The following is a 26,441-nucleotide window of genomic DNA, read 5'->3' as shown; positions in this document are numbered from 1 at the left end:
AAGCCTCAGATACTGGCCTTGCGGGGGCGGGGGACCCTCCGTGTCACCGACACATGCTGACCCTATGCCTCACTGGGAGGAGGGGCATTCCTAGGTGGCAGTGACACTGGGCAGCTGCTCCCTCCTCCAGGAGCTTAACAAGCACCCGCCCTGCTGCCCACCCCACCCCATGACACAGAAATAGTGCTGTCTCCACCTCCGAGAAAACTAATCTCTGGAAAGCTCCCCTGAAAGTCTACTGAGTGCTAAGGTGGGGCCTGCCCTCTGGGTGTGTTTTGTTTTTTTTTTTTTTGGCTGTGCCCACAGCATACAAAAATTCTTGGGCCGGGAACTGAACCTGAGCCATGGCTGTGACAAGCCCACATCCTTAACCAGTAGGCCACCAGGGAACTCTGCCCTCTGTGTTTCTAAGTGGGGGTCGAGGCTGTCAGAAACAAGGCCTATGGTTGGTGTTTTATTTATTTTTGCTTTTTTTCTTTTTATAGCCCACACCTGCAGCATATGAAGTTCCCAGGCCAGGAGTCAAATCAGAGCTGCAGCCACCAGCTTATGCCACAGCTGAGGCAACACTGGATCTGAGCCGCATCTGTGACCTATGCTGCAACTTGCAGCAATGCTGGATCCTTTAACCTACTGAGCGAGGCCAGGGATCGAACCTGCATCCTCACAAAGACAACATCGGGTCCTTAGCCTGTTGAGCCACAACAAAAACTCCCTGTGGCTGGTGTTTTACACACTCTCCCGATCCAGGTATGACACTGGCTGAGCGGTGGGTCGAGGCTGGCTGTGCAGTGGGACAGCCCTGGGGGAAGGCATGGCCTTCCCGGAGCCCCAGCCTCCTCCTGTGATGCAGGATGACAATCTAAGTGGACAGCACATGTGTGACAGCACCAGGGCGGTGTCCGGCACGGGGAAAACACTCAGTGAAGTCAGTCTGGAGGCAGCTTGGAAAGAACCAAAGTACAGCAGAACCAGCTCTGACCAATTTCTAGGGCAACCGGGGTCTCCAGGCCTTGGGGTCAGGAACGTTCGGCAACACTCCCAGTTCTGTAAACCCCGCAGCCAATAAGGATGGGAACAGTGCCCTCCCCTTGGGGTGCAGGAGGAAGAGGGATGCCCAGCTCTGAGAGCTACGTTCGACCAAAATGCTTTAAGATATTCGGGCTGACCTGGCTCGAGACTCAGTGTGTGATTTCAAACAACCGCTGACAATACAAACTCATCCTTTCCCTTCTCATCCCATCACATGGAACAACCCCTGCCTCCCTGAGGTCAAATCAACCTGAATCCAGGACCAGACGACTTCCTAATATCTGGCTGCAGTGAGCTATTAGATTTCCAAGTCTCGGTTTCCTTATTCATAAAGTAAACATGCTACTAACTGGCCGGCGGGATTAGTTTGAAAGACAGAACATGAAACGGACCCAGCCTGGTACCCTGTAAAGACCGTGAACGCCGCAGGGGGCTGCTAGTCACTCTTCCCCATCGTGGGGTGGCTGTGATGGGTGGCGGTGGCCGGGGCAGCGGGAGAACTGGTTGAGAAGTCACAGGGTTCTAGCAGTTGTTAGGAGCATCGGTGCTCAGTAGAAACTGCGGTCGGCTACCTGGAAGGACCCCCCTCACTGGCTTGACTGCCCAGCCAGGCCCTGCAGGACGCGGCCTCGGGAGGGTGACTCGGGGCTTCCTGTGTGTTACAGCCACAGGAGATGGATTTCGCTGTTTGGTACCAGCAGGCGCTGCGCAGCAAGGCCACCTGCCTCAGCGAGGGGAGCCTCCAGCGCCTGATCCCGGCAGCCCACAGGGCTGGCCATCCACGACCACTCTTCTCCTGTCTGAGGGTCACTCGGGAGGCAAGGAGGGAGCCCGGCCAGGAAGAAGCCAAAGGACCCTTGTGTCCAATACAAGCCGAAGCCGCTCCCGCCCTCCTCTGCAGCCCTCCCTCCAGGCCCCTAGAAATATCAACACCGTGGGGGTGCAGAGGGAACCCGGCCACTCACACAGCACCCCGCCCCTGACGGCTCCCCACTGGGCAACAGCTCAGAGCAGGCCTGGGAGGGGTGACCTTGCTCCCCCCACCTCGACTTTCCCACAGGACAGAGCCCTTCAAAGCTGCACTGCAAGGGCTGAGACAGACCCAGTCTCGATAAGGCAGCAGGGAAGGCCGGGGCAGGGGGGGCCTAAAGGCCAGGGAAGCCACAGCTGCCTCCAGCACCCGCCCCGGGAAGGGTCTGGAGCAAACACAGCTGTGATCCGGGCCCGGCCTCCCCGGCTGCAGCCCAGGCGGGGGCCCAGCTGCAGGCATGTTCGGTCACCGCCCCGCGAGTGGGCAAGAATGTACCTGCGCGTGGCGGCAAGTTGGGAGGTGGCGGCGGCTGACACTACCATAAAAGGCAACATTCCCATCCCTTCCAGAAGGAACTGTTTTCCCAGGGCTGTCCAGGCCTGGTCCCTGGGATGGCTGGAATTCCTCTAATTGTGTGAGGAGGAGCCAGATGCTGAGCTGCTGAACAACAGGAAACAGAGCCCCCGAACACACACATGAGGGCACACACACAGACCCCCACGCACGCACAGGGACGTGGACAAGCTGCTCGTGGACACGTGTGTGCAGAGACACAAGGGCCCAGGCATTTCTGGGCATGAGTAGACATGTATGCACACACATGCACACGTATACACACACACACACTGGGTGCACAAGTGCATGTTTGCAGAGATGCACACGCACAGACACTCAGTCACAGGCCTGCACATGCTTCTAATCCCAGCTCCAGATCCAAACTCATTATGTAACCTCCACCTACCCTATCATCTCCATCTCTTCCTCCCCTTTGACCTTTCACCTCCAATTCCTGAAGCCAAGATACCACCATCGACACGGTCTAAAAGGAAACACTCCAATCCTTGTAATTTACACTTTAAACTTTAATTTGCTTGGCCAGAACATTCATTTGGGCAAATGCTTTTATAGAGGAAAACTGATGGGAGGCCTTTCTGATTTCTTTACCTCTTGCCTCAAATCCACCTGCCCGCCATGAATGATACGGAGGCCCCCAGAGTCTGTCTTTGCAGGTCTTAAAGCAGGTTTGGGTCTGTTATCTTAGGAGGTGGATGAGGCAGGCACCGCCCCTGTTCTGCACGAGCCGAGAAGCATCTCCTCTGGGTAGAGGAGTGGATGGAGTTGACAGCAGCCAGCCTGCTCTCCGCCTGACTCAGTTTACTATGTCATAGCCCTGGTGCATCCCAGCGGGACCCTCCCAAACACTCCCTCCAGAAGCCCTTCCCTCACGGTGCTCACAGGACAGGGACCCTCGAGAGTCCAGGCCACTCCACTGTTTGCCTGAGTCCTGATTTGGACCTAGATGGACTGAAGGCTTATTTGCACATACCCTTTCTTCCTCCAAACTGGAGGAGACAGACAGGCCGACAGGAACCCAACAGCCCAGAAGCAAGGGCGTGCGTCCACCAGAGACCACCCTGCTCTGGGGAACAGGCGCCCCACCTGACTCCTCCCTCCTGCCCTGGTCCTGACGCAGCCGGGATGGCGAACGAGACAGGGTTACAAGAAAAGACAGGGTTACAGGAGTTCCCGTCGTGGCGCAGTGGTTAACGAATCCGACTAGGAACCATGAGGTTGCGGGTTCGATCCCTGGCCTTGCTCAGTGGGTTAACGATCTGGCGTTGCCGTGAGCTGTGGTGTAGGTTGCAGACGCGGCTCGGATCCCGCGTTGCTGTGGCTCTGGTGTAGGCTGGTGGCTATAGCTCCGATTCAACCCCTAGCCTGGGAACCTCCATATGCCGCGGGAGCAGCCCAAGAAATAGCAACAACAACAACAACAACAACAACAACAAAAAAGACAAAAGACAAAAAAAAAAAAAAAAAAAAAAAAAAAAGACAGGGTTACAAATCTCTGCAGAGGTTTTCAACTCTTTTAAAAGCAGCAGCAGCCCTTCCTCAGATAAAATCTTCCTGAATCCCCAACAGGAACAGCAGGAGATTAAAAACCAGAGCTGCCAGGGCAGGGGAGCCAAGGTTCCAAGGGGCACACTTTACAGCCAGCAGCCCACGTGTCTAAGCTGCTGCAGAGAGAAGAAAGCCACTGGCTACGTGCTCCAGAGCCCTGGGTACCAGGGCCCCCACTTTGCAGGTCCCCTCCGGATGCCTGGCCCCCTGGCCTCTGGGGAAGGGGGCGGGGGGCTCCCCCCCCCCCCCCCGAGAACTGAAGCCTGAGGCATACAGTGCAGGTGCTCAGAAACTGTCCTCAACGACCCGAGCCCTTGCCAGCTCTCCCGCTGTGGGGCCTCCTCAGATCAACAATGAGAAAGGTTTTAAATTACATATTCAGCACTGAGGCCAAACCCCCCCACCCTGATTTTATTTTAAGCCCCAAATGCTCCAGGCCTTTCAGAACCAATGTCAGCCTGGAAGCCCCGGCAGCGCAGGTGGGCAGAGGGGAGCCCTGACCGCAGGTGTTTCGGCCCAGGTAGAGGCTGGCACTAGGGGCCTTCTTGCTCACTTCCTCTGTGAGAGGAGCTGCCGATTCTTGTCCATAAAAGGCCACGAGGCTCACGCCGCCGCTGCGATGTGACATCAGCCCCGACAGGAAGTACAGAAGGAAGGGAACAAGCCTGGTTCACCAACGACCGCCGCCCGGGACTGACTCACCGGGAGCTCGCTGGGAGAAGGCCTGGCGGGCTTCCGGCGGGGCTGCTCTGGGGCCACCTGCAAGAGAGCCCTGCCCATGGGACCCATCTGCATGCAGGTCACCCAGGTTGCCTGAGCACTGACCGAGTCATGGATGTGAGCCAGGAGAAAATGAAAGCAAAGGGCACTTTCAGGCTGGACGACACGCCTGCGTGGGGTGACAGGGACAGCGTAACCCAGGACAAACAGGCTGGAGTCTTCCCACCACCCAGGGGACCGTCTTTCACAGAAACTGCACAGCAGACCCCTGGCTGCACAGCGCCTGCTCCGTTCAAACTGCTGGGACAGACGCCTGGACGGCAGAGTCACCTCTCCCGAAACCCTCTCGGGGACGGCACCACGGTCTCCACGGGCCAAAATGCAAAGCGCTTCAGCAAGTGTAGAACCCATGGGAGAGACTTGTGGGTCTGAGCTCAGAATCTGGGAGCTGGGAAGGCTCTAGAAAACATGTGGCCCAATCACCGGCATCCAGAGCGCAGGACCCCCAGTCCCAAGAAACGACTTGGTCAAAGTCATGTAAGCTAGGCCACACATTCAGGCCTCTAGACGCCTAGGTCCTCCCCACGGGGTCCACACAGGGTAGGGCACTCAGTGCCATCAGCCGTCTCGCCTCTGCGCTGCACGGAAAGGGCCGTCCCCACTCATGAATTGTTGCATGGGCCTTGCAAGCTGCCTGCTACTTTCTCCAAAGCCAGCCCAACTCACGAGCTAGGGTTCCAAGTGCCAGGGAAGCAGACGGAGAGGTGAGTAAAAGCAGGTGCAAAATAATGCTGCCCACTAGCAGAGGCCACAGGCGGATGCTGGCCTCGTGTTACAGCGGCCGACCTGTCTGCCTGCCTGCCCTGCAGGCAGCCAGCAGGGAGAAAGCACATGGCCTGGTCATCAGCAGTGTTCTCTCCAGGCACAAAGGTGGGCCCAGACCGAGCAGACGCTCCATCAGCAGCTCTCCACGCCAGAAGCCACTGGCCCCACCCTGTGCCTCCACCCACACACTCCCCCAGGTAAAGCCCCTTGTCCGAACCTGGCAGAGGAGGCCCAAGCCCCCCGTTACGGGAGGCAGCATTCCCCCAGCAGCACCCCTGACAATTAGAAAGAAGCCCAAGAGACTGCTCCCTCATTGTGTAACAGGGCAAGCGAGGCCCCTCTCCACCCCCAGCACTCAGGCAAACCTGCCCAAACCAATGCTGGCTGTTCATCCACCTTCCCCGTGGGCGTGGACAGGAGCAAGAGCTTCTCCACGTGGGTTGCTGAGGCAGCCCTCGTGGGTCTGGCAGGATGGAGGGAGATTCAAAACCACATGCGCGTGTAGACAGTGGAGGGTCCTGATGACCCCTGAGGCCAGTTTTGCCCTGCTCTGAAACAAGCCCCTGGGGGAGAAGAAAGCCAGGCAGGAGGAGGCCAGGGCTGAGTCCCGATGTGAGAGCACTAAGCCCCGGGCCACAGCTCTGCAGAGGGCTGGGCTCTCGGGGAAGGACAGGCTCAAGGACGATGGGACACAGACAGGGACTGAGATGGACACCGGCATGCAAAGCTCATGACAAACTCGGCTCCAAATCAGAGTACAAACAGCCCTCCAAGGAGCACAGAGGGCTCTGGGGATGTGCCGTGGATGGGCTCAGCCAAACTCCGAGAACCCGGAACACCAGTGCTAGCAGGTGGACGGGCAGATGTTCTCTGCAGAAGCCAGTGGCTCTGGTCGCCTCGAGAAGGGCAATCACATGAAATAAGAGGGCTGCTGGTGACTGCTAAGCCAGGATTTGCTCTTGGACCTTGGCGTCTGTCCCTGGCTTTCAGCTTAGGCTCTGCCCTACTGTGTTTTGAGGTCCAGCTCATGTTGGAGAGCCCAGCTCTTCATGAAGAGTCACAAAGTCCTGGGAGTTCCCGTCGTGGCGCAGTGGTTGACGAATCCAACCAGGAACCATGAGGTTGCGGGTTCGATCCCTGGCTTCGCTCAGTGAGTTAAGAATCCGGCGTTGCTGTGAGCTGTGGTGTAGGTTGCAGACGCGGCTCAGATCTCGTGTCGCCGTGGCTCTGGTGTAGGCCAGCGGCTACAGCTCCGACTGGACCCCTAGGCTGGGAACCTCCATATACCGTGAGTGTGGCCCTATAGGGCAAAAAAAAAAAAAAAAAGAGTCACAAAGTCCAGTTGGAAAAGGCACCCCCAAGCCCCAACAGCAGAGTCTGTTTGCCAGAAGAACAGCTGGGTCCTCAGAGTTTATTACAAAGGTCAACACTGGGCCATGGGCCTCGGTCAGAACTAAAGGAACTCCACAGGAGCCACTTCGGTTTTTCCGACTTTCACGGCTGTAGACTCTCAGCTCTCTCTCTTCAATTTTAGGGAATTTGTTTTGCTCGCTTCTGATAGCTTAATTCCAGCAATCAGGCAGGGGAAGGAAAGCAACCCTTTTCCCCAAAGGCATCAACGTTCAGCCCTGACAGACCAGGACACGCTCTTCGGGAGTCTCAAGGCCAGAACTTGAGAAAACAGGAAAAACAAGCTGGGAGGTAGCGTCCAGGGAGGTGAAAAGCACAAGCAGCTCAGCCTTTAGAGACTCTGCAGGTGGGTTTGCGTCGTCTGTTTGGTGGTGTGTGTGCAGTAACAGAGATCCTGGGCCCAGTTTTCGAGCCCCCCACCCACCCCCCCGCCGCCAAAGTTTCAGGTTCCAAGAGGGCACATCTTTCTTCTCTCCCACCTCTGCGAGCTCAGAGCAAAGCAGAGCAGGCTGATTGGGTTGGATTAAAAGCAAAACAAAGAAGCCAAAAGCTGAATCCTTGAAAAGGACCCATCAACCACAGATTCCTCTTCTAGAAAGAACATTTTATAGAAGTGAGACTGACAGGCGTGACCACAGTTGTAATTAAGCAGCATCCTGCCAGGGCCCCACTTTCCTCCTGGGGTGGGGGGGTGCTGACCGAGCAGTCTCCTTGCCTGGCCCTCCGTGTTCGGGCAGAGGGGCCAGGGCCGCCTGTCATAGCGCACGCTGGGGACCCACCGGTACTTCGACTGAGGATGACTCCACCTCTGAGGTGCAGACATTCTTGGGAAGCCCCCGAGCCCACAGGGACCCCAAGGCCTCGCGCTGCCAGCTCCGGCCCATGGACCAGATCAGACAAGCTGGAGGTCACCTCTGCCAGCGCACGCCTATGTGTCACACGGTCACTGCAGGGAAGGCAGCTTCGGCAAGCCACTACCTATGTGTGCTGGTCCCCTGAGCCTGGACTCTGGGAGGGAGCTCACCAAGGAGATGAAGCAGCCTCGGAGGGGGTATTTGGTTACCACCTTCATCCAGCAAGAGGGAGCACAGGTGGAAGGGAAATGCCACGTGCAGCCGCAGGGAAGGCAGGGACGGTTCACCCAAGACACCGCATCTCCAGGCTCCCCCCGCTACCTTCCAGAGGCACCTGAGGCCAGCACCGTACACACAGCACCTTGTCTGGTCCTTCCAATGACCCCGCCAGGTACGTGTATCAAGTCAAAAGGCAGATGAGAAAATGAAGGCCCCAAGTGGACACGGTCGGTCAGGACAGGAAAGAGCCAGACTCTGGCTGGTCCAAACCCCATGCTGTCTTCCACCCCCTTGTAGCTCACAAGGCAAGCTTCTCCCTCCAGGTAAGGCCGAGAGAGGCCCGGCACGGCCTCCTCCTGTTGACTGGCTCCAGAAGCGCGGCATCGCTTGTCCAGCAGCCCTCAAGCTGGGTGGGCCCCCGTGCCCTGGGCGCTCACTCTCCTGCCCGAGGGGGCCTGCCTGCCTCCCAGGCCCCCACCCCCGCAGGGCGACTTCCAGCTGGGCCAGCACTCGGCTGGCAGGGGTGATAAAGCGCAGCCCTCGGGGCGAGCCACCGCCTCGGGGGCACAGGCGCTGGGCGGCTCTGGACCTCCCCGCACACAGCGGGGCCTTTGTGTGCCGCTGCTGGCAGGGCCCTCTGGCAGGGCCCGAGCCTCCTGGCTGGCACATTCCTGCCTAAGTGGAGTCATCACATCTGCGGCTTCCTCGGCAGCCTGTCCTGGTGAGTCTGCTCGAAGTCACGGTTTACTGGGCCCTCAAAGCATTTCCAGCGCCTCCTCAACGCGGCGACCTTTCCTCCCAGAGACCTTGGAGGGCCGACGGGTCCACGGGAGCCACAGGTAAGGCGGGGAGAATGCGGAGGGAGGCGAGAGGACCCCAAGCCACCGGCCAGGCAGGAACATCCTGCCGAACACCAGCCACAGAGGAGGATGGGCACCAGGACAGGAATCGGGGGTCTGGTTTCCGGGGCTGGCTCTCTGGGGGCCTTCGGACAAGTGAGTACATGTTTCTGGGCCTGTCCCTTTACCTGTGAGGTCGCAGGATCATACTCAGATGTGAGGAAAAATGCTCAAATTCCACCTTGTTCACCCAAAAAGGTTAACCAGCCCCTGAGTGGCAGGTGGACACTCACTGGGCACTTGGTGACCCAACACTCCTGGGGCAGCTTCCACTGAGAAGCTGAGGTGGGAGCAGCACAGAGCAAAGGGTTAAATAGTTCTCGGATGACTTTAGGTCTGGAAGGAAAGCAGGCCCTGCCGCCACTCCCCCAGAAATGCTGGGGGCTCATTAAAATACCATAAAGTCACTGGAAGTGAACTGAGCCTGGCGGTCTAACTAATTAACACAGAAGAGGGGTTTCTGTCCTCTTTCTGAGAAAATAACTGGGCTCAGATTGTTTGTAACCCGCTGATTCTCCTATAAAAGCACACACTCTCACCCACCCAGGGAGACCCTGGGGCTGGGCCTCAGAGGAAGCCAGGAGCGCCCTTACCCCACCCCTGCAGCCTCTGCTGAATCCCCAGGCGGCCCTTGGAACCCTGACCCCTCAGGGCTGATGTCTGCCTTTTGCTGTCTCTCATCCTTGCCGTCTCAGACGGTTCAAAGGCTCCGGCGCCTGACAGATCCCGAGCAACGGTTCCGCCCCTAGGCAGGAAGACCCAGCAAAGCCAGGGACGAAAATTAACCTAACGGGAAGCCAGAGTTGGGAGGGTGAACCTACCAGGTCACTGCAACTTTAATTAAACCCGAGGCTGAGGATTAAAACAAACACAACTGTGCCGCACGTCTGGGCTGGGCTGTAACCACTTATTGACACGGACCTGCCAGCCTTTCCGCAGCAACCGACCTGGACGGAGCCTCTCTGACCACCCCGGGCTGCAGCGGCCTCACCTTCCCCTGAACTCCCAAGACACCCAACACCTGCTGTGGTCAGGTTGGCACCAGGTAGAGGTGGCAACTTGTCCTGTTACACAGCTACAGCCACAGGTCTCTGTGTACAAACACGTCTGTCCCTCCACCTGGACTGCCAGCGCCTCCAGCGCCAGAATCATGTACTGCACCTCTTAGTGTTCTGGCACGTTCCATCTGCCATCTCCACGGCCCCATCGAGGGTGCCATAAGCTGCCATGTCCTATCCTGTGCCCATGGCAGACAGCGCTAATCTATTCCAGCATTCCTGGGCATTGAGTCCTGGTTCTCTGCCAACACAGGACCAGGCAAGCCACTACTGATCAATGGGAGCTGACGCTTAGAATAAAACCAATCGGCAATGCTTAGTCCAGCGGTTCTGAAGCGAGGGCAATTTTGCCCCCCAAGGAACACTTGGCAGCAATGTCTGGGGGCATTTTTGGCGGTCGCAACTGGCGACGGAGGGTCCTAGTGGTGTCTAGTGGGTAGAGACCAGGAAGCTAAGCATCCCATAATGCTCGGGACAGGCCCCCAACAACAGAGAATTATCCACCCCAAATGTCGATGGTGCCAAGTGTGAGAAACCCTGGCTTAGCCTGGCAAATAAGCAGAGAAACCATATAACTTATCTTCCAAACTGGGGTGTTTATGAAAGTGAGAGAGGGCATGGTCAATAGTAACTGCAGGACAGCAGGCATGAATCAGGACCTACAGGCAAACCAGAACATCTAGGAGCTGAAAGACAGAGGGCAGTCCGAGGAGAAGTCAAAGAGCTCATCTCATATAAGCATAAGGCCACCAACTGCCCTATTTGGCAGAATAAACGCTAGTCTGTCACAAGCCACAGCCAGCTCAGGGAGGAAATCTCTTTCTAGTTCTTGTTTAAAGAAAAAGCAGAAAAGGAACTGTCTGGCCGCACCTTTTAGCATGTGAGTGGTAACGGACAGGCCTGAGTTCCCCCAAAGCCAGAGGGGCAGCGTGTGCTGATAAGACACGCTCTCCAAGAGCAGTGTCGATTCTAACAGCCTGCGGACCCCAAGGCTCCACTGTCCATACCTGGCTTAGAGCAGCCCCAAAGGCTCCTCTTGGGAACTTAAATCTTTACTGGTGAACCACTGTGTCCTAACAGGGGCCACTTCTGCTCATTAAGGAGGAATCCCTGTCCCCAGATCAAGAAATCTGCTGCTAATGGCTTTGCCAGCGGAATGTGTGCAACACGAGAGAACCTGGAAAGGTCCCCAGTCAACCTGGGGGCTGAAGAACTGCAGTCAGTCCAATCTGAAGCAGAGTAGGTGAAAACTCAGATTGAGGGTTAGAAAGAATGTGGATCCAGCACCTACAGACTGTTAAATGGAAGCCCCAAGACCTCAGATTCCCAGGGCCTGCACATGAGCACCCCGTTCCTGGTCTCCAGGTGATGCAAACACCCACCCACTTACCCTCATAACTTGAGACAGCCCACGTTCCTCTCAAGGCCATTCCATGTACAGCCAAGACCCCCTAATCAATGCCAAAGAAAGCTCCAGCCCTCTGCAAATTCCTTTTTGTCCCCTCAATTGTCTCCAAGCTACAGAGCTGATTCCTACCCCTCCAAATTCCTTAAAGTTTGGGCAAATAAAAATTGGGCATATCTTTTTGTGAAGGGGTCTTGCAGGTTGGCAGAAAACAGGCTGGCAGCCCAGTTCCAAAGGCTCCATGTCCTGGTGCCATGCTGTACATCACTGCATTATTCCTTTCACAATGGCTTGCCTGGAGATGAAAAAGCCCACTTGCTAGAAAACCCTTTGAGTCCAAGATTCAAGCGCAGGAACATACCCTAACTCAGCAGTGCGGTGCTCATACTTCCTACATGAGGCCCATTACAAGGGCAGGGAGAAAACTGACTCATCATCTCTAGAGGCAGACTCAGGCTCTTCTGGAATCCCACAGAAAGTTCTTCCACCAGACGGTTCTGGTTCTAGTTAGCATTCTGCAACAGACATCCTCTTTTAAAACTAAGGGGCTGGCTTCCTCTAGGAATTTTGATAGACGTGAACATGAGCCAAAGGGTAAGCCAAACCTGTGCATCCTACACAATTCACCCAGCTTGGCAAGGAGCACCTTCCACAGCACGACGTGGATGGTACAAGGCAGACCTGCATGTTGCCACTTTAAACCACTAAATCAGGGACAAAGCTGTTAACACAAGACTCACTACCACTGCCGAGATTGACTTTTCACAAAGTTTAAAGGAAAAAATACATATATATGCCCATGTAATAGGACATGAAAAACCACTATCAATACAAGATATGAGAACACAGCCCTATGCCAGGTAGCTGGCTAAGCTCTGAGAATACAAAGGCACCTAAGTCCAAGTGTTACCAAGGGCTCTGATGCCAATCCAGCCCAGACATCCTCCCTGGCTTCAGCTATGTCTTGAACAAGAGTAGAGACTTGCCAGCTATTACAGGGCAGATGAGCCAGACACGGCGGTTTGAAGCAGAAAGGCCTACTGGAGAAATGCAAGGCGTTCCAGGCAGTCAGGAAGGTGGAGAGGAAGGCAGCAGGCCAGGTGTGAAGGGTACCATATGCTGCCGGAGGGCTTGAGGATTATCTTTGGGGCCATGAGGGGACTTTCCAAGCCTTTTCAAGAAGGTTTCAAACAGGGGGTTTAAAACGCGACTCTCTGATGGAACAGGGCTCTGTGAAGAGCAAAGGTTAAGAGGTCAGAGGACTAGCACAAGCAAAAAATTATAGAGACCTGAACTAAGGCCAGGGCCATGGAGATAAGAGGGGAAGGGAGGTCGGAAATGCTGGAAGAGATAAAATCTGAAGAGAGTGCTGATGGCTTTGGACAAAGGGCTGAGGAAGAGAGAAGAGAGCGCAAGACAAGCCAGGTTCCAGGCCCGGGGGACTGGGTGGATGGAGAAATGGTGCCGGGAGCACATGGCTGGCAGTGATCAAACAGAGCCAGGCCTCCACTGGAAAATGACAGTGAAGCCACTGGAGTGGATGGGGCCACTGTCCAGAGACGAGAGCTTAAGGAGCCCCTGGCATAACAGGAGAGAAGCGTGCAGAATGGGCAAAGCAAAGATCAGGGGAACCAGGAAGGGAAGGGCTTTCAAAGGGAAGTGGTGAAGACCATGCAACCCTGGGAGAGGTTAGTCAAGATAAGCTCGAAGCTCCACAGAAAGGCAGGCGACCTTTGTCAGACAGTCTGGAGAGGCGGCGGGGCCAGAAGTGCAGAGCCAGGGGTGTGGCTGAGATGTGTTGAAAGACGGTAGCAGGGAGAGCAGACACAACCCACAGAGGGGCCCAGAACCCAGGAGGGACTTTGTGGCTGGTTTTTTGGTAAAAGATGTGAAGACGGAAGCAAGTTTCCAGACGGTGGAGGAGGAGGAAGAGGTGAAAATCAGGGAGGAAAGGAAGTAACTGGTAGAAGAAGAGGACTGGAAGTGAGAGGATGGAGAGAGGGACTCTTGACAAGTATGAAAAATTGGGAAAATAATTAGGAAAAGAACTTTCAAAGCTTCGGGAACATTCTATCAACATACAAACATCTCCTTTGAGAGCCACTAGCCTCAGCTCTCACACAGTGCCTTACAGACCCCGGTGCACGGCCCCATCACCACACCATCAAGGCTGATCCAGCCATAAGATCACCAAGACCGTGAATGCGAATGAGTGCCTGAGAAGGTGTGGACAAGGCTGCGGGGAGAGCCCCGGCCGCTGGGCAGGCCCCGCAGCACTCACCTTGCATCATGCTCCTGTAGGCGGTGTCCGTGATGGCGTAGATGTGCGGTGGCATCTCATGCCTCTTCTTGCCCTTGTACATTTCCACGATCTCTTCCGAGTAGATGGGCAGGTTCTTATACGGATTGATGACCACACAGAACAGGCCTGAGTAGGTCTGAGGAAAAGAGCAGCAACCAGGAATGGGTTAGGAAGCCTGATTCCCAACCACGGGCAAACCTGGTGGTGAGACATGTCTGCAGCCTCTAAGGACCCCGAGTTGGCCTGATGGGAAGGCGCCCACTGGATCCCCTCGTCCTCCGGGCCCTGCTCCGGCCGACCTGCCGAGGCGTGGGGGCGCTGGCACCATCTCTGCCCTTTCAGTTGGGGGCGGGGGCCCTCCCTCGATGGTGAGACTGCTGCCAGCACTGCGTGTCGACAAGCTTGTGCATCGGGCGAGATCCGGGGTGAGTTCGTGGACAGTAGGGGTCCAGTTACGAAACTCCATCCAAGGACAATGAGCGATGTGTGTGTCATCGTGAGAGATGCACAAAGGGGAAAGGGTTTGGCAGCAGCAAAAGCAAACTGCGGGGAAACACACACTATTCTACCCTCAAGGACTCTCCAAGATATTCGAGCACAACTTCCGGCAATGGGAGAGGCTCATTGTGCTCCTCAACCCCTGAGATCCTCTGAGATAGCAGGTCACTGACAGACACCCCTCTCCCTGGAATCTTCTAGAGACGTGCACACAAAGATCTCTAAAAAAACGTAAAGACCAGTTTCATGTGCCCTGAGAGCCTTCTCTAAGACTTGGTCTTCCTTGGAGGGGGGCCCAATTCATCTATACTCTCAACATAAGGCTCCTGACAGGTTAAAATCAGGGCCCAGAGTCAAACCCCAGCAAGGGCAAGTTTCTTTTGTATAATGTTTTTATTTTTATTTTTTAAATTAATTAATTAATTTATTTTTGTCTTTTTGCCATTTCTTGGGTTGCTCCTGGGGCATATGGAGGTTCCCCAGCTAGGGGTCTAATCGGAGCTGTAGCTGCCAGCCTATGCCAGAGCCACAGCAATGCGGGATCCGAGCCGCGTCTGCGACCTACACCACAGCTCACGGCAATGCCAGATCCTTAACCCACTGAGCAAAGCCAGGGATCGAACCCGCCACCTCATGGTTCCTAGTCGGATTCGTTAACCACTGAGCCACGACGGGAACTCCAAGGGCAAGTTTCTTAACCTCCAATTCTCAGTCTGTAAAATGGGTGCAGGCAAACTGGTTGATCTCACTGAGTGGCTGCGAGCCTCAAAGCCCCTGCAACAGCCGTGCAGAGGGGCTCAGAGGGGCTCGGTTTCCAGGGGCAACGGTCTAGGCAGACCCGCCTTTCTTCTGTGTCTTCTTTTTCTAATAATTTTTCCTGGGAGTTCCTGGTGGCTCAGGGGGTTAAGGATACAGTGTCATTGCTGCAGCCTGGGTTGCTGCTGTAGCACAGGTTCGATCCCTGGCCCAGGAACTTCCACATTGACACGGCACAGCCAAAAAACTAGTAATAATTTTCCTGCTTTTTTTTTTCTTCCAAGACCCTCTCCCCAACACACACACACAAGACAGACTCCTAATAGCTGGGTGAGACCTCTGAGCCCTCCCAAGTGACAGGTACTTCTCAGGAGACACAGCTCCCTTTCGGCAGCTGGAGCAACCCAAGCACCTTCTCCCTAGGAAAACAGGCCACAGGCCAGGAAGGAGCCAGTGAAGCGAGGCCCAAAAGCCATGACTCACATACACCTGCAGCCCCGACTCTGGAATGAAAGCTGAAGGCATGAAGCAGTTCGTGTCAAAGCTGGAAGCAGACCCAGGTCCCAACACCACCCCTCCTCCCCCAGAGCCGACCTCCTCGGTCGCAGAGAGGCGTTCTCCCAGCTCCTCGCAGCCCTTTGCTTCCCTCGCAATGGGTGGCCTCCACCCTCGCTGTCCAGTTTGCCCCTCGATCCAACAGCAGCCAGCATCCGAGGGTCTGTGCTGTGCCAATCCTGTCCCTTCCACCCTGCCCCCTCTGCTCCCGCCAAAACTGGGTGGATCTTGTGGCCGAATTCAAAGGCAGGGTCCACACGGGAACCAGTCGTGAGGTTAAAGGCTCTTTGCAGCCCTGGCCAAAGGTCACAGGTCTTGGACTTTCCAAAAAGAAGTCAGGCTGAAAGCAGGACTCCAGAGGGACTCACCGCAGCCATGCACTGGCCTGCCTGCAAAAGAGCAGCTGAGGTTGCAGATGAACAAGTGTGTTTGGCTGCCTCTTCTGCTTGGAGGAGGGGACGCAGGGCCCTTCATCCCCTTCCTTCCTCATATAATCAGTCGTTTGTTTTCCCTCCAGTTACTCTTTTCACGAGGGACCAGGGAAGCTCTGACGCTAAGGAGTCTGCACATGGTGCTGGCAACCTGCGGCTCGGCTGTTACGGGAAGACGGGAGAGCCGCGGGAAACCTCTGGTTTTCCCTCCATGACTGTGGGGTGGGGACGAAATGCAGGCCAGGGAGCAGCGAGGTCATCCCAGGAGCTCAGAAACAAGTGAGCTTTGTTCCTGGGGTTTGAGAAAACCCACACTCTAGGAAATCCAGCCTGAGGAAAGCAAAGGACTCGTGTGGCCACACATTTGGGGTGTGCCACGGGGCCAGATGTTTGGAAACAGCTGGTGGTGACAGCAGAAAGGGCCTGGGGGTGACCAGCACCAGTCTTTCTGACAGTTGGGTGGGCAGGTGGAGAGGACCTCAAAGTCCTCTGGGCTAATCCCGTCAGATCAGTGGGGCATCAAGCTAAGCAGCACAGAATGAATGCTGCAGCTCAGGTGGGAGGAAGAGGATGAGCTACGAGCCCCTCTCGCTGGAGGCCCGTGAAGGCGCAGACACTGAGCAAGTGGCTTTGCTCCCACAAGGCCACGCCAGGGAGCTGCTCCATTCATGGGCCACAGAGGCTCTTTGTGCCCAACCGCCCCCTGTCCCCAGGCCTCCCCCCACCGAAGAAACAGAGCAGCTGTGGCGCAGAATTAGCCACGCCGCCCACAACACCAGGCAAACACGCCGCACAAAGGCTCCCAGGGTTGCAATTTGGAACGTGAACAGAGGGGGGGGGTGCCTGTGAATGAGGCAGCGCCCCCTGCCTGGGCAGCCCCACTGAGCGGCTTTGATCTCCAGGCAGCTCTGCACCTGCTGGGGTCTCCACGAAGGCAACTGCACAGATAATCGACTTCCTTTGGTGAGGACCCCGAGGAGGAGGCTGGTCTGAGGCAGGAGGATCTGCACACAGAAGGTGCCAGCAAAGAAGCAAAAGTGGGAGTTAACGCCTAATGCTTGCAACCGGAGAGTCTTGGAAAAACGGCTCGGGTCCTACTCACGAGCCTGTAGGTGCAGGTCCGCACCCACCTAAAGAGTAAAACCCAAGCTTGGAGAGGAAGGATGAAGCAAGTAATGTCGAATGCGCTTTCATAACTAGTATTTCCGTTTGCAGCCAGCAGTCCACCGACTTGTTCCACACCAGCAAATCTCCAAAAGGACCCAAGCTGAACAGTGACAGCCGTAAATGACCAAGCAGAGGGTCAGATTTACTTCACCTATGACAAATGGCAGCAGCTACAGAGGCCAGGCCCCTCTGAGCCCAGGGCAAGCCCAGGGCGGGTGGGTGCTTGACAACATTCTCAAGACTCCTCGCAGAAGGGTGAGGCTCCCCACAGCAACGCATGGTCAGGAAGGGACAGAGCTGGGACTGGACCCAGGTCCTGGAGGCTCCAACTCCCCCCATGCCCTGAGTCACTCTGCTTTACGAGTGGACCCATTTCTTAGAGGCCAGCAGAGCGGGTCTAACATAAGCTTCTGAGGATGACAGTTCCACCCCCAGACGGCAGGACTTAGCTCCCATCTCCCCCTGACAGACAAGCAAAGCTTCCCTTAAGGCTGTCTGTTTTTCTGCAGATCACCAATTCTGGATTTCAATGGTTAATACCCCAAGGGACGGGGGCTTTTGGTCCATCTAATAGTCTCACCAAGAAACAGAGAGAGAACTGGGGCAAGAGTCAGGAAGCCCAAGTTCCAGTCTCAACCCTGCCAACACCTGGCTGTGTGACCTTGCCTAAGTCCCTTGCCCTCTCTGGGCTTCCCTCCTTCCCATCTGCCAGATGAGAAGGCTGAGCTAAGCCAGCCTACACAGGAACTTTTCCACTTAGACTGTTCAGGAAATCTCAGCGGTAGGTCCTCCCTCTGGTGCAGAGTCCCGCCCACTTCTGTAGCCAAGCCCTGGGGCCACCCACCCCTGCATAGCCCCACCCCATTATGCAGATAAGCCCTGGGGCCTCCCTCCCCTGCATAGCCCCACCCCATTATGCAGATAAGCCCTGGGGCCTCCCTCCCCGCAGAGCCCCGCCCACTCACATAGATGAGCCCTGAGTAGTAGCGCTCCTTGAGGTTGTGCAGCACTGAAGCTTCGTTGAGGCAAGTGAGCTCGGCCATGTCCTCCACCTTGGAGAACTTCGGCGGGTTCATCTTCTGGATGTCATCCTTGTTCACCTTCACCTTCTTCCCATTCTCCACCAGCTCCACGATGGCCTCCTCGCCCACCTCCTCCTTGAGGCTGGCGGGCTCAAAGCCACTCTTGTCGGAAGGCACCCATACCAGCTTCTTGGCAGCCCAGTCGGCCTGGGCCAGCGGGTTATTGATGAAGTTTTTATCCACATAGAGATACTTATCGGCGGCTTGCTGCGCCATGGCGACTTACGGCCAGGACCTGAGGGAGAAAAAAGGACAAAACATGAGCTACAACTGCACCAGCTGCAGAGATCACTCACCTCCTATCTCTGCAAACTGTACAGCCTTATAATAAGGGAAACGCCGTATAACCAGGCTGTACAACCTGCCAGAATTTTCTCGTTCTCTACTTTTGGGAGAAAGATGTACATTGCTGCAAAACCAAGTTGATATCCGGGATTCTTTAAGAAATTAACGAGGGGAGTTCCCGTCGTGGAGCAGTGGTTAACGAATCCGACTAGGAACCACGAGGTGGCAGGTTCGATCCCTGCCCTTGCTCAGTGGATAAATGATCCAGCGTTGCCATGAGCTGTGGTGTAGGTCACAGACGTGGCTTGGATCCCACGTTGCTGTGGCTCTGACGTAGCTGGCAGCTACAGCTCCGATTAGACCCCTAGCCTGGGAACCTCCCATATGCCGCGGAAGCAGCCCAAGAAATGGCAAAAAAAAAAAAAAAAGAAAAAGAAATTAATGATATGTCCTAGGATCAATACACAAACAGACCTATAATCAAGAATCATGACAAATGATGAGCATAATAAGAATCCCAAACACAGGTGTAATTACAGTCACTATGCTCACCAGCCAAGGCAGAACAGGGACCACACAATTTAAGAGGGCTTCCAATCAGAACAGGTTTCCAGTTCGTTCAAAAAAGACACGGGTGGAAGTCTCTAAAACGCCTTTTCTTATTTGGCATTTCCCTGGTGGCGCAGTGGGTTAAGGATCTGGTGTTGTCACTGCAGCAGCTCGAGTTGCTGCTGTGGCATGGGTTCGACGCCTGGCCCCAGAACTGCCACATGCCACATGCCAGGGGCACAGCAAAACAAACAAAAAAACCAACTTTTTCTGATTTTACGGAGTCAACCAAGAGAAGAAAACACCACACCAATATGTTGCCAACAGATTTTAATTCCATCTTGGTAATACAGCCCCAAGAACTAAGGTGAGAAGAAAAGAAGTCATCCTCCAGGAAACATCACGGAGAGAGGTGAGTGCCTCCCTTTGGGGGCACTAATAAGAAAAGGCAACCCTTGCAATTTATGGGCCGCCAGAACTTAAGCCCATGTGTGCTGGCTTTTTTTGGAAGCTCATTTACAAAAGAAAGATGATGAAATAATAAACCCTTAACATCTGTGTGGTTTTATAGTTTATGAAATACTATAACACACACCTCACTATCTCAGAAGATTCCGATCCTAACACCTCCGTAAGAGGGTACGATACCTGTTACTCTCCCAGTTTACAGGTGAAACAGAAGCTCCCTGGAGGTAAGGGGCTTTGTCCAGAAGTCACCCAGGAAGGGCTCCTGGTCCCGTGGACTTGCCAGAATCAACCACCGTACTTATTCCTGCTCAAAGGCTCAAGCTAAGATCAGCTGCGGGCACAGCTGCTTTGCGGGAACCAAACGCAGGGTTTTAGAGACACTGGTCTAGGACAGAGCCAGCCCACAGCCACCGGAGGAACAATTCAGAAGCTCACTGCCTCGCTCACGACAGGAGACGAGGGGGACTCCAGATCCAAATCCAGGGTCACACAGGCGTCCATGCTTCCAGATCCCAACAGGAACGTGGATGCCAGGGAGGCTGGAGGCTAGGCAGGAGGGGAACAAAAGGAAAAGCTGGCCCGCCCAGGCCTTCTTATCTAGGCTCATTAAATGGCTTCCAGATCAAGGCTGAGGGGCTCCCCTGGACTCACTCCAGGAGAGGCTGTTTTCCAGGAAATCTGCTAGCTTCCCCGTCTCCCCGCCCCCAAAGAGGGAAGGCAAGACCAAGGAGCCGAGCCTGGCAGCCTCCCCAGCCAGCTCAGCTGGTGGCTTTGTTTACATTCCCAGCACAAGCAAACCCTGGCAGCCCCTCTGGAGTGGGGGGACGAGGGGGCGCCATCCACCTGCAGGACTGCCCCCCCACTCCCCACCGCCCCGGGAAAAGCAGGCAGGGCCCAGAGTTAGGCAGCAGCAAACAAGGCAGGAATGGGATGCCTGCAAACCACCAGGCCGGCCTCATCTTCTGTGTGGGGCTGGGGGCTGGCGGCTAAACAGGGCCTCTTCGGGCTGTCCTCGCTTCCATTCTGGCTGGTCCATTTAAGCAAACCAAAAGTCGCTCTCTGCCAGAGTAAATACCAGTTGCCGCTGCCTCTCTGCCGTCCTTCTAACCACAGGCCAGCTGTCCTCCGCAAAGTCTGAGCACCCAGGCTCCCCACACCACTCTCCCCAATCATGTCACCACCACACTCAAGAGCTTGCAACCACCACTGAGCACAGGGCCTCACTGGCTGCTGGTTCTCAGTTTTTGCAGACCTTAAGTCCGTAAAAGATAAGACCATCTCCCATCAATACACAAAAAGGGATCCACTTCTACCCTGTTGCCTAAAACCCAAAGCCCGCTGCTCGTTAAGAGTTCCACCAACCCAGCCCAGTGAAGCCACCACATCGCTCCAAGAGAAGGGGGAAAGGGGCCCGTCAATAGGTATCTACCTACCAACATCAGGCTTGGCTTGTTCACAACCTCACTTAACCATCAAATCACCCAGGGAAAAAAACTTTTTTATTATCCCCAGCTTACAACTGAGGAAACAGGACCAGAGAGGGCAGGTGGCTGGCCCAGAGTCACCCAGCCCAGTCATGGGCTGATCTGGCCCCTGGGCTGGGACTCTTTCCAACCTACCTGTGCCCGGGGTCTTGAGAAAGAGGTCAGGTTGGCATTGAAGCTGGGCTGAAACTGTCAATAAGTGGAACACGGCGGGGGGGGTCCAGGGGAGTGCACCCCACATAACATTCGCCAAGTATTTACCGGGCACTATCAGGAAGGCAGGTTGGCTGAGAATGAGACTTGCCAGTATGGACTGTGTGGTCTTTCAGAAATCAAAGCACAGTAAATTCAACATTCTCACTCCCGTGGCCTGTGACTGCCAACAGCCAGCCCATCAGTGATGGCAGGATGATGTTGGGCCCTCATCAAACTCCAGTTCACCCCAGCAACTCCAGCCCTGGGAGAACCAAGAACAAAGAGCATGCAGGCTCCCTCGGGCTGTAGGCCCTGGGCCTTACCCTGGAAATCTGGGTAAACTGCTGGCCCTTTCATCAGTGAGCCTGTGCTGGACGCCATGAACGTTACAGCAGGTGTCAGGGGGAAAACTCCGCCCAACCCACCGCCCTCTGCTCCTGATTCAGCCCGACCTTCGGGCCTCAGTGGGAGGACAGAGGGCAGGTACAGGCCAGCACGGCCTCCTACCTCTGACAGCCATCGGAGGCCTGCAGACCAAGCCAAACTCCCTGTAAGAGAGAGGGGTACCCCATGCCCCTCCAAGAACCCACACAGAGGGCTGAGGCCCTCTGCCTCCAGGGGGGCCAAGCCCCCGGTGGACGGTGGGCTTGAGGAGTCCCCACTGGCCTCAGGGCCTCTCTCTCTGGGCAGAACTTTTCATTAAACACGGCTGCGCCCTGCTTGGCCAGGCCAAGGACAGAGCTATTTGGTTTCAGCAATTCTGGAATGACGTGGGTTCACAAACAGTGCCAAGATCAATACATGGGCTAGGTCGGTGGGGAGGGCCACAGAGGTCATGATAAACAATGGGGTTTCTATTGAAGCCCGCCCGCCCGCCCGGCCAGGGACATCCACATTCAAGGATCTGGGAGCCACGGGGCTGCAGCTGAGCACCTGTTTCCACCTGCATCAGGGAGAGGCTCCTGGGCCCAGGGAAGCAGGTAGAACAAGGTGCCATCGTCAAGAGCTGTTAGCAATGAAATAAGAGGCTTTAGGGAAAGAACAGTGGGGAGGCGACTGCGTGATCACAACAGCCAGCATGCAGCCACTTCTCCCCGCCCTGTCCCGGGACCATCCTAAATGACCTCTGAATTTAAAAAAAAAAAAAAAAAAAACTGTGTGTTCAAGACATGGAAACAACCCAAATGTCCATCAACAGATGATTGGATTAGGAAGATGTGGTATATATACACAATGGAATACTATTCAGCCATAAAAAAGAACAAAATAATGCCATTTGCAGCAACATGGATGGAACTAGACTCTTACACTGAGTGAAGTAATTCAGAGAAACAAAGACAAACACCATATGATATCACTTCTATCTGGCATCTAATATACGGCACAAATGAACCTTTCCACAGAAAAGAAAATCATGGACTTGGAGAACAGACTTACGGTTGCCAAGGGGGAGGGGGAGGGAGTGGGGTGGACCGAGTGCTTGGAGTTAATAGATGCAGACTATTGCCTTTGGAAGGGATATGCAATAAGATCCTGCTGTGTTGCACTGGGAACTATGTCTAGTCACTTATGATGGAGCATGATAATATAAGAAAAAAGAATGTATACATGTATGTGTAACTGGGTCACCATGCTGTACAGTAGAAAAAAAGATAATGTATTGGGGAAATTTTTAAAAATTTAAAAAAGAAAACTGTGCGTCACATAAAGGTTTACAAAATGAAAGAAAAAGACCCCATCCCCATCCCAAATTCCTGACACTCTACCCACAAACATTAGTTTCCTCTTTCTCTTAGCGGTCCCTTCTGGCTCATAGAAACACCTGATTTTCAATTCTCACAGGCAGGGCACGGAGGTTCACATTTTGTATAACACTGCACAGTGATTTAAAATACAAAGCATCCTGCTGTGTAGCACTGGGAACTCTATCTAGTCACTTCCGATGGAGCACGATACTGTGCAAAAAAGGAATGTATATGTGTGTGTGACCGGGTCACCTTGCTGTGCAGTACAAAATGGACAGAACACTGTAAACCAGCTATAATGGAAAAAAGTAAAAATCATTACATTAAAAAAAAAAGATGGGTACATTTTGTTTCTCATGGGTACAAACTATATCCCCAATAAAGCTGACTTAAACAGTAAAAAATAAAAGAAAATAAATAATGAACAACAAAACTAACACTAGGGTTTTTTTCCTCTTATCTAGTGGACCATCTTGAAATAAATTCTCACGTGGAGTTGCGGGAGCAAAGGAACATGCGGGCATTTCCATGGCCCCAAGATCATTATCACCCTGTTTTCCAGAGGGGTAGACGGGTGTGCACAGCCACTTGGGCAGGGTATCCACGTGGCAGCAACCGCCCCGGCACCAAGAAAACTGCGGGAAAGAACATGTGGCTCAGACTGGGGAGCCTCCGAGGTCCTGGGAAGCGGTGGGACTTGGCAGGCCAGCAAGGAGTTAAGGCGAAAGAAGTCAGCTCTGGCCCATTGAAGATCAGATCAAGCATCGCCATGCCGGCTTCCTGCGGGTGCCAGTCCAACTCCAAGAAACCCAAGTAGTTGCCTTTTTAGGCCATAATCGAGAGGACACAACCGGAGGCTAAATTAGGATTCTCAGGAAATGATGAAACTGAAAGTAAATACGCTGACCAAAAACCTCTGCTTTCAACCCAAAATGTCATTCCTCGACGATGTGCCTTCTTCCCACCCCCCCCCAGAAGATCCATCTGGACCTTTTGCTCCTTCCTGTTTTCCCAAGGAATCCTCCCCCTCTCCCTCCCCTCCCTCCCTCCTGTTGGTTCTCTCTCTACTTACTTGTGTGCTTGTTTGGAAAAGACACTGCCAGCTCCTTTAAGACAGGACTTACTCTGCTAGGACACATCAGTGGTCCAAACACTGAGCCTTTCCATTCCTAGACAGTGGGATTTAAGTAAAGGCTGCCAGGGGCTGAGATCTGGGCTTGGAGCTTTCAGGTCATCCCGGCTCAATCTTAACACACCCGGGACCTGCTAACCAGGTCTGCATTTTCTCACTCAGGCCTCGCCATCTTTTCACAAGGTGTATGTCCTCATAGTCATTTGACAGGTAAGGGAAACGAGGCTCAGACAAGTCCCGAAGACCAGATTCAAAATCAGAGCCATTCAGACCACAAGGCCCTGCTTGGCTGTCACTCGTACTGCCTTCCTGTAAGTCCTCTAGGGCTGTGGGGAGAACACAAGCTGAGAACCCCCTGGGGAAGCAAACCAGTAAAACACATTATTTACGCCAACTGCAGGCTGCAAACCCCATCGCCTCCTACTGGTTTGTACCAGGGACTCTCCACACTTCCACTGCAAATCGCAGAGCTTAAAAGAAGGTGAGAACCCTGACCTTGGGCGAGCCATGCATGTTCTCTGGAGCCAAGGTTCCAGTTCAGAGACCCGGGCAACCTCAACCCCAGACAGGGGAGCCCTGTTCCAACTCAGTCACCCATGTACACTAGCAGGCCCCTTTGTTTTTTTTTTAAGCCCCACCCCCACGCCAGCGAGCACAGGTAATCAGGCCCCATCTCTTTCTCTTTAACAGCCATTGCCTTCCAGCTACATGGAATCACCACGGTGCCTGAGTTCCGTTGTTAAGGAAGGTTCTAGGAAGGCAGCTGCTGAATTAAACAGAAATTCCCAAACCCATTAGATTTACTTATTCAATCAACTAATACATACAGAGGCTCTCTGGGTGCAAAAATACTGGAACAAAGGTACAAAGGACCCAAGGAGCTTATGATGCAGTGGAATGTCAGGAGAGACACACATACCCCTAGTCAGAGTGCCAATCGGGGACTTTTTGGAGTGGATGGAAAGCAAGCCTTGGTTTTCTGACCCTTTCACTGCTGCACTCAACACCAAACACGGCGGGTGCCCAATAGACAGGTCTGCCATATACACAAAGAGGGAGCACGGCTGCCCCCCATCCGCGAATTCCACCAACCACGGGTCAAGACTCAATGAAGGAAGACAAAGGAAGAGGAAACTTGCTGGGAGAAACAGAGAAGGGGAGTTCCCATCGTGGCACAGTGATTAACAAATCTGACTAGGAACCATGAGGTTACAGGTTCGATCCCTGGCCTTGCTCAGTGGGTTAAGGATCTGGCGTTGCCGTGAGCTGTGGTGTAGGTCGCGGACTCGGCTCGGATCTGGTGTTGCTGTGGCTCTGGCCTAGGCTGGCACCTGTAGCTCCGATTAGATCCCTAGCCTGGGAACCTCCATGTGCCACGGGTGTGGCCCTAGAAAAAGACAAAAAAAAAAAAAAAAAAAAAGCAACAGAGAAGGGGGTGATTGAATGGAAAACCTTGAAGGTCAAGGGAGATTTTCACGGAGATGACATTCGTGTCTCAGAAGAGGGGTTGAGTATTGATGGCGGAGGGAAAGGATGGCCCCAAGAGTATTTCCTAGCCCAGGGGGAAGAAGGTGTAGTTTCTCATGAACTACGAAATTATGTGATGAGTTAAGGCAGGGTTTCTTGGCCTCAGCACCGTGAACATTTGGGGCCAAATAATTCCTGGTTGTGGGCTGTCCTGCGTGTTGTAAGGCATTCTGCAGCACCTCTGACTTCCACCCACTAGACAACACTGGCACGTGGTCCCCAGTCTTGACAACCAAAAGTGTCCAGGAGTTCCCGTCATGGCTCAGCGGGTTAACGAATCTGATCTGACTAGCATCCATGAGGACGCAGGTTCGATCCCTGGCCTGGCTCTGTGGGTTAAGGATCAGGCGTTGCCGTGAGCTGTGCTGTAGGTTGCAGGCGCGGCTCGGATCCTGCGTAGCTGTGGCTGTGGCGTAGGCCGGCAGCTACAGCTCTGATTCGACCCCTAGCCTTGGAACGCCATAGGCCGTGGGTGTGGCCCTAAAAAACCAAAAAAAAAGAAAAGAAAAGAAAAGAAAAAATAAATAAATAAAAGTGTCTCCAAACATGGCCAAAGGTGTGGCATGGGGGGAAACTGCTCCCATTTGGGAACTCCTAATTTAAGGAATTAGTAAGAGCAAAGGATACATCATGAAGCCAGACCTCTGCTTGGTAGATTCTCCCCCAGCTCCAAAGGGCACTAACCAACTCTCCTTAAAACTGAAGTCCTCAGAGCAAAAAGATTCCTAGAACCCGAACTACACCCATCACGGCTGGCACTGCACTGTCACCAAGGAAGGACGGTCCCTTTTAATACACTGTATGTTAAGGGATGTGACCAAATGCCCAATTAAAAAAAAAAAAATCAGGCCAAGGAGGCTGATGTACTTCCCCAGGCAGGACATGAATCTCTCTCAGAGCCTCCAACACGG

General features: G+C 54.3%; 1 protein-coding gene across 1 annotated transcript in view; it reads right to left on the bottom strand.

The window, feature by feature from the left end:
* MYH9 (myosin heavy chain 9) overlaps window positions 1-26,441 on the bottom strand; it is a 90,873-nt gene that overhangs the window by 39,949 nt on the left and 24,483 nt on the right. The window contains 2 exon segments of the mRNA XM_021091538.1: window positions 13,636-13,792; window positions 18,029-18,380. Of these exon segments, the coding sequence (XP_020947197.1) occupies window positions 13,636-13,792; window positions 18,029-18,361 (490 nt within the window). The 5' untranslated portion in view covers window positions 18,362-18,380.

The sequence above is a fragment of the Sus scrofa genome, chromosome 5 (assembly GCF_000003025.6).
Source record: "Sus scrofa isolate TJ Tabasco breed Duroc chromosome 5, Sscrofa11.1, whole genome shotgun sequence".
Lineage (NCBI taxonomy): Eukaryota > Metazoa > Chordata > Mammalia > Artiodactyla > Suidae > Sus > Sus scrofa.
The sequence above is the reverse complement of the archived record's forward strand: the minus strand, read 5'-3'. Positions and strand labels throughout refer to the sequence as shown.